Source organism: Sinohyriopsis cumingii, chromosome 16 (assembly GCF_028554795.1).
Source record: "Sinohyriopsis cumingii isolate HCF-2022 chromosome 16, ASM2855479v2, whole genome shotgun sequence".
Classification (NCBI taxonomy): Eukaryota; Metazoa; Mollusca; class Bivalvia; order Unionida; family Unionidae; genus Sinohyriopsis; species Sinohyriopsis cumingii.
Genome location: NC_142976.1, coordinates 88,416,717 through 88,430,565, shown reverse-complemented (window position 1 = coordinate 88,430,565; position 13,849 = coordinate 88,416,717). Strand labels below are relative to the sequence as shown.

The 13,849-nt window shown below is 35.9% G+C and overlaps 1 protein-coding gene across 2 annotated transcripts in view; it reads left to right on the top strand.

Annotated features, from left to right (window-relative positions):
- Nucleotides 1-13,849, top strand: part of LOC149780958 (ATP-dependent translocase ABCB1-like) — a 94,548-nt gene that overhangs the window by 71,113 nt on the left and 9,586 nt on the right. For both annotated transcript variants that reach the window (XM_089938059.1, XM_089938058.1), the window contains 5 exons: nt 477-680; nt 4,392-4,492; nt 8,505-8,645; nt 10,283-10,439; nt 11,206-11,403. In XM_089938059.1, coding sequence (XP_089794185.1) covers nt 477-680; nt 4,392-4,492; nt 8,505-8,645; nt 10,283-10,439; nt 11,206-11,403 — 801 coding nt within the window. The remainder of the gene's footprint in view (nt 1-476; nt 681-4,391; nt 4,493-8,504; nt 8,646-10,282; nt 10,440-11,205; nt 11,404-13,849) is intronic.

Below are 13,849 nucleotides of genomic sequence, written 5' to 3'. Positions count from 1 at the left end.
ACACAAGGCTATATCAAAATAATGTATAAAATGATTTGAAGAAATATTACTTAGCGGTTTGAAACTAAGTTAGAATTGTGCCAAGAACCAAAACGAAGTAGACACAACATAATTTTACAAATTTAATGACAGCATCGCCCTAACCTAAGTTAACAAGGGGATTGTTATACTGAAGGACTTTATTGCAAAGAATCGATGTATCTTGTTCTGTTTTTTATATCTGCAGCTTGTATGAGCTGCTCTTTATCATCGCAGGTTCTCACAATCTTAACACTTGCAATCCAGCCATCTGATTAAATTTATATGATATTGTCACAAGCAGCACAAGGATAAAAGAAACTATTTTGTTATGTTTAAAAGGTCTGCAAGTCCCTTAACTTCATCTAATTCCTAGTACCTGTGATTTTTAGCAAAGCTATGTAAGTTTTTCAATTTCAGTGACACATTCACATTTTGACTTGTCTTTTCTCCTGCAGGCAACTGGGTCTAAAATCGGGTTGGTATTGGAGTCTATGGCGACTATCATTGCGTCGCTTGTTATCGCTTTCTACTACAGCTGGAAACTTACGCTTGTGATTCTGACCTTTATGCCCATCATGATTGGCGTGGGAATCGTTCAGGGGCGGCTTATTACAGGATTTTCCAAATCAGACAAAAAATCAATAGAAGAAACGGGTCAGGTATGTTACATTGTGCGATAAGTCACATTTATGCATTTGCTGTTGCATTTATTGGAGTGGTAAATACTTTTGTTACATCTTTGGTGGCCCTGAATCAGTAATTACCATTTTCTTTATATTTTACTTATGGGTGAAATTTCTTTAGCAATTATTAAAGTAAAAATATTATCTACTAGACATCAGTAGTAGAATCCGTAACTTCGATTTATAGCTTCCTCTCTTTAGTATTTCAAAGTCGAATTAATTAAGGAATGTGTGAGGTCTTGATCAACGTTAAGAACGATGTATTTCGACACCTCAACACGGCAGTCAGCTACTGGCAAGATTTTGCAAGATTTCAATATTTATAGATGCCATCTTAAGGACATTATATTGGGCCTAGTATGTGAACACTGCATAACATCTTTAACTAGAAATCTATAATTTTAAACAGAGTAAACAATGTTAGAGTAATGTATTTTGAAGTAGAAGTTTGATAGAAGGTCAGAGACAGGCCAAACTGCTGATAATACGAAAACTAAAACTTACGTACACAGTTTCTTACGTATGAACATGCTGAATTTATTTAGTTTTGAAAGACTTTATTTAATTCCAAAAGAGAGTTTATTTATATTCGTCGTATTGTAATAATTCTTAATTTGTTAGAAGTTGAGTGTGAATAGAAACTCTTTGGTATAACATATTTTATTGCATTGTTAAAAAACGTAAAGTACACAAAGTTAAGATAGCGATATATGTCACCAGTTGACCTGATGTGTACAATTGAAACTGTTCGTAAGAAGCATCAATAACCTAGCACATCAGTAATCTATGGTTTCTTCTTAATTTTCAAAAGTAATGTCTTAGCTTACATGGTTTTGTAGTGATGTTCTCTTCAAAATTAAATTCAGATTTAAACATTCTATAGTAGATGATAATTGGATTATATGTAATCATTACGGTTTCAACCGATCTTTAAGTCAATGTTCTGCTGCTGGTTGTATACATTCTAAACTGTGAAAAGCTTGTTAATCTAATATGTTCAATAGTCTATTCTCATATACAGATTTCTTACACGATGTCATCATAGATGCTTATAAGTACCATCTACCTAATTCCTGCACCAATACTGAATAAAACGTAATACATAGTTCATTTTCTGTTTAGTCCATTAATACTTTATCTGAAAAGTATACAATCCTTTTATACAATAACATAAATTGAAATGATCATAACTCTCCAAGAATTATATACCTAGTGTACTGTTTTTACAGTTCAAGACATTTTTGCTAAATAATTTTAAAATTCTCAAACTTCCATGCTTTTGAAATATATGAGAATATAAACAAACCCATAACATGAAATACACATTGTTGCATATCAATAGATAATTCAAACATCCTATATTTACCTACTACACAAAGCACCCTGTCTAGTTTGCCGAAGTAAACAAGCCTTTTCTCTATGAAATTTGCCATTAAAGTTTTAAAAAAATGATACCCAAGGAAACAAAATCGTATGCATCAACATACAAAATTAGATATCTAAAATTACAAACATTTCTTAGCATTGTTTTCAAAAATATGAAAACTTTGGGTTGTTTATTTATTTTTCATAATTTCCATGTATTTTTATATTCCAACATACAGTTTAAGACTATTAGAACATGGTCTGCAGATTCCACAAATATAACTTGTATCATCTGCAAGTATGATTTAAAATAATTTCAAGGGCACCTCAATTATTGTAATGTGCTTCGTGTAAAATGTTACCAACTAATGGTAAGAAAGTTTAGTATTTTGGCATATAGTCACTCAGATCACTTTGGGATATCGCAAACAGTAAGGGTGATAACCCATTCCCTTATCTAACACCTCAATTACAAGAGAAATGTTCTGGCAAGTGAGAATGTATCTATATACAAGATCCTAGTCATTTCACAAATTTGAAACAAATACTCCAGAAATCTTTGAAATGCCACAATGCTTTTTCATAACTAAGTCAGGCATGATACAGCATTTGACTGTTAGCAATCCTAGCAATTGCAAGGATCATTGATACCTTTTTATTCTGTGTAAGCTTAATTGCTGCAGGATGCAAATTGCTTCAAATCACTCCACTGTCAAACACAAAATTAGTGTCTCAACTGCAGACAAATGAATACATTCTGAAACTTTGATAAATTCATTGATTACTTTATAACCACAGCAACCATATTAGTTTGCAGATTATGAATATTGGGAAAGACTTCCTTTTTGTTATGCTGTAATTCAGAAATGGAATCTTGCTTACTTTCAATAAAGATGTGTCAATATTTGTAACGCTATTATCAAATTGACTATTTAGCTTTTAAATAGAAATAGACTGAAAAGTGTTATTACATTTTGCATTTCTGTATTTGAAGACCAGTTAGCTATATCTACAAATATGACAGTGGTGTTACAATAGTCAGCCTTTAACTCATAGCATGAGTATAGGTCTTAAACAGAGCAAATGTTTTCTTCATCGTTGGTGCAAACCATCTGGAGTTATCTTCTTAATATTTCCCATTTTCCTCCAATTCTGAGAGGAGACCGCCTGGTTGGCCTTGTGGTTAGATTGACCACCTCAGATGCAGGAGGTCGTGGGTTTGAACCCCGGCTGAGTCATGCGAAAGACTTATAAAATGGAACTAGCAGTTGCCTGGCTTGGCGCTCAGCATTGAAAGGGTAGTGTTAGGACTGGTTGGCCTGGTACCACGATAATATGATGGTGTGGGACATAATGCTACATGACTGCAGCATGATGCCCCAGTGCTAGACATCACTATAAACTGTCACACTGCAGACATCGTAACGATATGAATGAAAAATAGTTAAAGCTACTTTAAGAATCCACATACACTTTCTTCTCATGTTCATAATAAGCGTGAACCTAAATCACAACAGGCTTCAGTTTCATAAACTGTCAACGAGTCTTAGACTTTAGTCCCTATTTAAGGAATTTGATTGGTCAATTTAATGTCAGACTTGTATAGCAAGTAATCAGAATTCTGGATTCACAATTGAAGTTAAGTTTCGGCTTCATGAAATCCAAACCTGAACTGGATTTGTTGGAGTTAGAACCCCAGAGGCCGGAAAGGAGCATAGTGGGACACCTAAGTATGATTATGTATAAAATATTAATTAAAAGTTTGTTTCTGCCACTCTATCTGTTGCCTGAAATGACATATATGCATAATTTAACTAGCGTTTGATGGACAGATAAGGGTAACCACCCTACCACTTTCAAGGTGGGTCGTAATAATGTAAAGTCTCTGTAAGTTCATCATTTTACGCTTACTTTGCACCAACGTTCTACAAGATTCTTTCGAATCCTATGTCAATTGCTACTATATTCTCCAGAAAGATAAGTATGGATTTGTGCTCATGAGTCTTTGAACATACATACATACATAGATACATACATACATCCATGTTTTTCTACATAGCTTTAACAGAACTAAATTGTACTACTCAGTACATACAGTCCTATATGGTGAAAATGACCATCATAAACAAGAGCTAATATTATCCGAATACATTCAACCTTTGCTATCTCACGATTGGCATCTTCAGTTGATGGGTACTGTCCATATGATATACGTGCACATGATTTCATTAATGAAAGTGTAGAAAATAAATGTTTAACCTAAAATTAATTTTATTTTACAAGCTTAATTGTGATATCACGAACGTTTATGTTCTATTCCAGATTTTCACTGAGTCTGTTGATAACATGAGGACAGTTGTGTCATTAACGAGAGAGGAGACCTTCATAATGAGATATAGCAAGATCATTGACTACATGCTTAGGTATGTTATGATAGGAATTCTAGATTGGCTGCTATTATTAATTTGCTATCTCATTTTCTGGCGCCAGCCTCCAGTCCTCTGTGCAAATTCTTTCTTTCATTTAGTAATTGATCTGAAACAAAAATAAACATAATCCAAATTCGATGTGTTACGCACTCGTCAGTTGATATGTGCGATATAAGACAGGTCTCATGGGCAATAAAAGTTTTGCTCATAAAAATGTCTTTTGTCATATTTTCAATCAATTGTATCCATTTTTGTGTTGCAGCTGACTTTTCTTCTAAGTCTTTGCATTTATTTTCAACCATCAGTGTCCCATTTGTCGTTTTCATGATTTTTTTTGCAAATGCTAGTTAAATGTTATTTCTGTATTTTGGTAATTGTTGTTATTACCAGTGTTAGAGTGCATATGACCCTTTACACATGTTGGTTTTGGTAACTTTCTTCCAGCCTTTCAGGATTCCACAAGAAGTTGGGAAATACAACATGAAGAAACTTCATGGCACACCCATCCAGCTTGTTTGGAATTATTATTTATACTTGCATACATGGCACACCCATCCAGCTTGTTTGGAATTATTATTTGTACTTGCATACATGGCACACCCATCTAGCTTGTTTGGAATTATTATTTGTACTTGCATACATGGCACACCCATCCAGCTTGTTTGGAATTATTATTTGTACTTGCATACATGAATGTCAGAAAAAGGAACCTCTTCTCTTCTTCCTCTTTGGTCAACACCCTCCGTTCAAGCAAGGGATGAAAGGGACTTCTCTGTAATAAGTAAATGACTAATAAGCTGATCCTAGGAGGGATAAATAATATTTTACATTGCAAGAAAGTTGCCAGCTTGCCTATCCCTGAAGGGAGCAAAGCTACTTCTCGGTTTAAGTAATTCGCAGTCATTCCCAATCAAGTTCCAGGAATTGCGGTCTGTTTTTTTCTCCTTGTTAATGGGATCAAGATCGTTGAGTCAAGTTCCATAAATATAAACTCCTCTCTGCGATCTTTTTCACCTGGTTGGCCTCAGGGCTGAGGACTCTGGGTATCAGGCGCCAGTCACCTAGCAAGAAGACAGATGCAGGTCACAGAGTGTCCGTCACCGATAATTGGGTACCCAGAACAAGTCACCTGGCAGGACATCAAATGGTAGTCACTGGGTGTTCTTTTCCGGCAGCACCAGGATTTCTAATTACCTAACCGGATCGTTACCCATTTCAGTCCCTGCTGGTTGTGGGAAATTTGGTGAGACTAAAATGTCTGCCATGGATGTGTTTCCCTTGGGTCCATTGGTGGGTGGAAAAAGCAAGGCTTTCTTCAAATTATTTGGCTCCATTATAGAAGGAAAGGGAAATGGAATTCCACTCATCTGTATTGGTTTCGAACGGGGATTGTCAATCACTTCTCCAAGTAGAGATACCAGAAAAGATAGTCCCGTCACTTCACGCCAGCTGAGATAGGATGTTGAACTATTAGTTCTTATGTACTCCAAAAGAACCACCGGAGTGCCTTTTAAACACCTCGCCCCTCATTTGCTAAAGGGTCTGACATTAATCCAGAGAATGAAGTTTGTGATATCTTCCATCAGCATCATCCCTTAGAACGGAAGTTGTCAACCCTTTCAAGTCGATTTGTTTCCTGCCAACGTCCTAGAAGGCACTAGATTGGGGTGTTTTTCAGGGGCCAGGTCGGACGTAATGGACGGGGATAATTTTGCTTTATCGTTGATTTTCACATACAACAAGGTTATTCTGGAAGAGCATTTCAAGATAGAGATGTCTGTCTTAGTTAGCATAAGGGCGAACATTTTGATAGTCTTTATTGGCCTATAGCGGAATGGAAGGAGGGTATATGTACCTACCTACATATGCCCTCCTTCCATTCCACAGAAAAACCCTTTAACTCTGTGTTCTGGGAACCTTGAATGCAGCGTTGGATAGTTACACAGGAAAGTCATATATGAGGCATCACTAGTTTCTTCTACTGGAAATAGACCTTACATACAACCTCTTGCAACCCAGATTCTATTGGGATCCATATTTTGTTGTCACCACCTCAGCTGTTAGATAAATCAAGACAGATTTCTAGCTGTAGTTCCAATACACACCCCAGAACAAAATTTTTTCCTGCACATCAACAAGATAGAAATGTATGCCATTGTTCTAAACTGCATGGGTTCATCAATCTCATAAACGCAGATGTTTTTCTCTCTTCATGGATATCATGTTGGTTGTGGCATTCATTCCCCTTTCTTGTGTTTGAAAGTCTTCGAATTTGCACAGATTCTGAGGGTATTAGTCTCAGAGTCATCCAAATTCTATGCAAGATGAATATTGTAGTAAACTGCGTGTCCAAACATGGGCAAACAGTCCTCACAAAATGATCTCTGCAACAGCTGGTAGCAAAGAGTCTTTTTCACACATGGGTGACATCAATGGTAGACTTGTTTGCAACGAGGCTGAGCAATAAACTACCACTTAATGTCTCAAAAAGGCCCATACAGTGTGCATGGACGATTGACTCCTTCAGTCTGAAATGATATTGACTGCACGCCTACACCCTCCCAACCCTCAGAATAATGCCTCATGTTCTTTAGAAGGTCTGGACGTCGACGTCACGGTATGTCCTGATAGATCCCCGTGGTGATAATCATAATGGTTCAGTGATCTTCTCGACCTGTTGGTGGTTACCCTGGAGTCCTCACTGCCAAGTTGGTCTGTCCTGCACATCAATCCATTGATGCAGTCAGTCTCTTGCTCACTTGTTTCTAGGTGGAAACTTTCATGTGTACAATTTTCGTTATCAATGTTTCATAATGAACTTCTGAGTGAGGCTTTTTTCTAGAATCTTACCTTAAAGACAGTAGCTTCCTTCTTTATTTAACACCAGCTAGAAGTGACATACAAGTATTATCGTTGTCAATTGAATCATATTGAGCCAGTATTAATAATTCCTCTTAGAATCATATCATGAAAGCCTCCTTTTGGTGCTGATTCATCCTTTATTCCATTCGACCTTCCTTTGACAGCGCACCAGAGTGTTTGTTTTCACTCTAGTCCTCGAGTTACTAATTGAAAGAGAAAATTTCACGTTAGACTGATGACAAATGCAAGAAAAGAGATAGAAACGTTAAAATAGCAAGTAAGTAGTACAGGATTCAGTTTATCTCTTCCCCAATATACTAACACACACCATGTTGTAATGACTAAAGTTTAGAAACCTCAATGACCACCATTTTCGAAAATGTTTTTGTTCCAGGTACTTTGATTTCGATTGATGCTGCAACCAGTCTTTGATTAACACAGCTTCCATGCCTATTTACTAGTTTGGATGATCAGCGCATGCGTGTATCCTCAAACGTATAGCATACAAAATATATGCTATAATGAGAACTGTTTTCAGAGAAGTTTAAAAAGAAAGTCAAATAGTTGATCTTCTTACCTTAATTTTCTATTAATTATACACAAATGAAAGGATATAAATATATACATTAAACTAGACTGAAATCGCATTTGTTGTCACATGTAATATCACAGTGAAAGTGTTTTTGGCACAATGTTTCTGTAATAACATCATTGGACAATAGGTGAAAGATAGTTTGTTTCATCCCGTTACTGATACAAACATTTTGTGACTTAGAATATCAATCGTGGAGATATAGATGTATTCGTATTTGTTCCATATCTTGCTGTGAATTTTAATAACTTTGGTGTCATCAAATAGTATTGAAATTTAGCATATGCTGTACTTTGTAATAGACACTTTTAGCAAATTAATTAAATTTATAATGCACATGTCATTGCATGACAGTATTCACAAAGTATTCTGCACTCAGTTTCACGTACGAAATTCTGGCAAATTTTATGCTTGTGATGGAGGTTTAATTACAGCAAAATTTCAGTATTCTTAAACTACAAACACAGGCCGTAAATGTAAAAAAATATGACCCCATTGAAATTCACCAGATCAAAGGAAAATAAACTTTTGTTTTTAAATTTTCCTTTACAGCCAAGGAATAAGGAGGGCTTTTGTAGCTGGTTTCTTTTTTGCCATGTCTAACGGAATCGTTTTCTTCGCTTATGCTGCTGCCTTTACCTATGGAGCTTATCTTGTACAGAATGAGAATTTGACTTTCAACTACGTTTTCAGGTAAGAAATGTTGTATATATCAAGTTTGTAAGATGTGGCTAATAAAGACACAGTAAACATCATTCCAACGGATCCTTATTTTTTGTCTGGGCATTATCGTGTCTGTCCAACAATATTGCAGGATTAATACGATGTCATTATATGCACAGTCTAAGATATACTCCAACACTTGGGATAAAACAAGGTTAATTTGTTGATTTGGGATAACTTTGCTGTGTTTTGAGGAATAACTAAATGGATTGATGAAACAAGTTTCTAAAAGATGAAAACCTTTTTCATAAGGGTTGGGAATATGTCTGATATACCACTAGTTGGGAATATGCCACCCAAGTGTTTCATGTTAAGCTTTGCAAGTACATCAGCATGCGTTTCATCAGTAAATTCCAGGACATGATTGGGTATTTGTCTTGATTCTCAGTACATGAATAGTTTCATATTTAGAACTCACTTTTTATTTCTGCGTAACCAGTATCTGGTTAAATGAAATGTGCGGGCATGACTTTAGGCTTTACCCATGGGCTTTGATATGAATAGGTTTACATACCGATTGTCACTATATTGTCACGCTTAATTAGACTTACAGATCTTTTGTTTGTAATTATGTACAAGAATAGGAAACTGAATTTCAATTCATCTTTGTGATTTTGAGGTGAGTGTGTGGATTGAGTCAACTCCCCGCAACCCCATTTTCTACTTAGTCCAAAATAGGTCTTTCTTTACTTGTAAACATTGTTTAGCTAAAATGAAAGATCCAGTCTCAACATGAAAACACTCTGGTAAGCAAAATCTTTTATCTTCCTGCATGGTGCACAACTTGATACCTATTTGGGACCCTCGGCAGTGCATCCCTATCTATAAATACTATTGAGGTCTTCCCAACAGAATCTCATTGCAGGTTCTAGACAGAGTTGTTTCACATGCAACAATTATTTCAGATTTTCCAAAGAACAAACGAAACTCATCTGAAACAAACGGTTGCTTCAAACCATCTTCAATTCAGGAAACGTCAGACATCATTGTTTGGATAGTTACCTTTGTCAGTCTCATCGATTCGTATTGCCTTGTCAAATGAATTGGACAAATTTCAATGATATAACAACACTGGTGGGTGTTACTGGAAAAGCTCCACATGATCCTCAGACCATCTGCCAAAAGCTCAGTATCTTATGTTTTCATGCTTGGACAAATGAAATGTCATTGGAAATATTATATAAAATATTGAATAACTTAGTGACTGTCTGCAGTCTTGGGGGAGATGAGAGGACTGGAATTTGATAATGTCCAAGACTGCTTGCTAGCCTTGGAATAAATTTCTCATATTATTAGGCGATGATAATATTTAAAAATGTATTTGAGCACTAAGGATAACCACAGACATGATACCACCAGATTTTAATGTCCAATACCTAAATCACTTAAGAAAGTCAAAACTGCTTTAGATGATTATGTGATACATTAAGTGGTTTGACTTTATCAAATTTAAGATAAATAGCATTATTTCCACACAAGGGAGCTAAATTATGTTCTTTACAGAGCACAGTGTATGTGTATATTTCATTTTGTTGTTAATTATTATATTAAGTTTTTGCATAACTATAATCTCCTAAACGTAATACTTTTTGTCCACTTATCTCCAGGGTGTTCGCAGCAATCATATTTGGAGGGATGAGTATAGGAAGAAATGCCGCATCATCACAAGATTTCAACAAAGCCAAACTGGCTACTGCCAGACTCTTTGCCATTATAGACAGGGTTCCTGCAATTGACACAGCCAGTACTGATGGCAGAACATCTGTAAGTATTTGATGATGTTGTTCTTGTCCACCGATATTATTAGGAGGAGGAATAAAGAGATCTGTTTAGCTGGCTGTCCATAATTTGTCTTTTCATCTGTCTCTAAGTATATTTGTTTCTGGACCTTAACTCTTACACTGTTCAGTACATCTTTTTAATACATGGTGCACATATTGTGTTAATTGTCCAGGTAATCAATCCATTCATTATCTACTCTTTCATTTCGCAGGACCAAACTAGAAAAATGAAGACAAATGTCTCTTTGAACACATTACACTACAGAGTCCTGATACAATATGAATTCTGTTCCATATACTGTACAGAAGAAATCATAAGACATGTGAAAATTTTAGCGATTTAGCGGTCTCAGGAGTGAAATTGCTAAAATAAATCCTGTTGGTCATCTTAACCTCACTAAATCTGCAGTCAGTCAAATTTAACTAGTCAAAATTGATTCCCATATTGGTGTAACAAAGTCAGGAAATTTGATCCTTGCGGAAATGTTCGGTAAAATCTTTTCTTGTATTGCTCTTTTACCTCTTTGTATAATCCACATATCACTATAGAAGCATGGAGTACAATTTTTGTAAGCCGTAAAGATGATTTGTGTGAATAATCGACTTGCATGCCTTGTGGTCAGCAAGTTCCAGTTTTTTTTCGTAAAATGGCTGCCTGCTATTTTATTTGGATAATTTTTCAATCCAATCTAATTTGTTATGAAGTCCAACATTTTACTTCTATAAACATGTTTTGTTCTCTTCTTTAGATGTCTTTCTCTGGTGCAATTGAGTTTAAGAAAGTCAGCTTCCATTACCCAGCAAGACCAGATGCCAAAATCCTTAATGAAATTAGTTTTGATGTAAAACCAGGGGAAATTCTAGCTCTAGTAGGGACCAGTGGGTGCGGAAAGAGTACCACAGTCAGCCTCATCGAAAGATTCTATGACCCGACAGGTGGAAAAGTGGTAGGAATATGCCAAATATGTTTTTGTTACTGGAATGGTAAAGTCAATATCTCAAAATTTTGTGTGTGACAAACAAAGGCAGAATGTATTGAGTATAGCAGCGGTACCGAGTGCTAGTAGCTACTGGCTGTGACAGTGCATGAATAATGAGACACTTAGACTCTAAGATGGTGTATTAGGTTTGGAAAATGTTAGTCATTACAATAGCTAGGTTGATCACATAGTGTGTGTGTGTGTATGTGTGATTTAGAGTTTTAACATAGCATTAACAATTTTTCAGTCATATCGCTATGATGTCTGCAGTTTGGCAATTGTCTAGCTCTGGGACATTATGCCGCAGACATTTAACAACATATCTCACCCAGTCACATTATCCTGACACCAGACCGACCAGTCCTAAAATTAACCTCTTAATACTGAGTGCCAGGTGAGGCAGCTGCTAGTATAATTTGTATAAGTCTTTGGTATGACTTGGACAGTGTACGAATTCAAATCACATTAGACAAACACACATACACCAGAAATTTTCTTGTTACAAGCCAGGGGTCTTTACTTGACCAAGCGGTTGTCAGACTCTGGCGTGATTCCCAATAGAAGTCATAAGTTTACCACAACTTTCCAAAGACTTCCATACAACTTCATTTGTAAATTAGAAACCCCAATGTGCCCATTCTATACCTCAATTTTTCAAGACCACAGATAAGACAACCTGCCATATATATGGATCAGTGACGTTTCCAAAGATCTAACAGTTTGATGCTTAATCAAGACTCCATAGGAAATATTACTTCACAGGTCGTTGTTTTGATCAGCTAGAGCAGTACATGTAAATGTAAAAAAACAAAGCTACTTCTGTAATAAATGCCCGTCATGTCAAAATTTCAGTTGATTGATGATTTATTGATAAATTGAAGTGTAATGCACATCAGCACATGAAAGCCTAATATGTGCCAAGACTTTGGGTTCTAAAATGTCTTGTATAGAGACATGCCACAGCATCTTATTCGGGCTGGTCAGGGTAGGATTTGAACCAAAAACTCTGTATATGAGTCCAGCACACTAAAACACTGAGCTACCGAGGCTTCCAGAAAAAAATATAAGATAGGTAGACATGATTAATATTAACACATGCAGGGTTAATGACAACACAGACAAGGTTAATATTAACACAGACAAGGTTAATGGTAACACTGACAAGGTTAATGATAACATGGACAAGGTTAATGATAACACAGACAAGGTTAATGGTAACATGGACAAGGTTAATTGGTAACACAAGCATGGTTAATGATAACATGGACAAGGTTAATGGTAACTCAAGCATGGTTAATGATAACACAGACAAGGTTAATGGTAATACAAGCATGGTTAATGATAACACAGACAAGATTAATGGTAACACAAGCATAGTTAATGATAACACAGACAAGGTTAATGGTAACTCAAGCATGGTTAATGATAACACAGACAAGGTTAATGGTAACACAAGCATGGTTAATGATAACACAGACAAGGTTAATGGTAACTCAAGCATGGTTAATGATAACACAGACAAGGTTAATGGTAACACAAGCATGGTTAATGATAACACAGACAAGGTTAATGGTAACACAAGCATGGTTAATGATAACACAGACAAGGTTAATGGTAACACAGACCAGGTTAATGGTAACACTGACAAGGTTAATGATAACATGGACAAGGTTAATGATAACACAGACAAGGTTAATGGTAACATGGACAAGGTTAATTGGTAACACAAGCATGGTTAATGATAACATGGACAAGGTTAATGGTAACTCAAGCATGGTTAATGATAACACAGACAAGGTTAATGGTAACACAAGCATGGTTAATGATAACATGGACAAGGTTAATGGTAACACAAGCATAGTTAATGATAACACAGACAAGGTTAATGGTAACTCAAGCATGGTTAATGATAACACAGACAAGGTTAATGGTAACACAAGCATGGTTAATGATAACACAGACAAGGTTAATGGTAACTCAAGCATGGTTAATGATAACACAGACAAGGTTAATGGTAACACAAGCATGGTTAATGATAACACAGACAAGGTTAATGGTAACACAAGCATGGTTAATGATAACACAGACAAGGTTAATGGTAACACAGACCAGGTTAATGGTAACACTGACAAGGTTAATGATAACATGGACAAGGTTAATGATAACACAGACAAGGTTAATGGTAACATGGACAAGGTTAATTGGTAACACAAGCATGGTTAATGATAACATGGACAAGGTTAATGGTAACTCAAGCATGGTTAATGATAACACAGACAAGGTTAATGGTAACACAAGCATGGTTAATGATAACATGGACAAGGTTAATGGTAACACAAGCATGGTTAATGATAACACAGACAAGGTTAATGGTAACACAAGCATGGTTAATGATAACACAGACAAGGTTAAT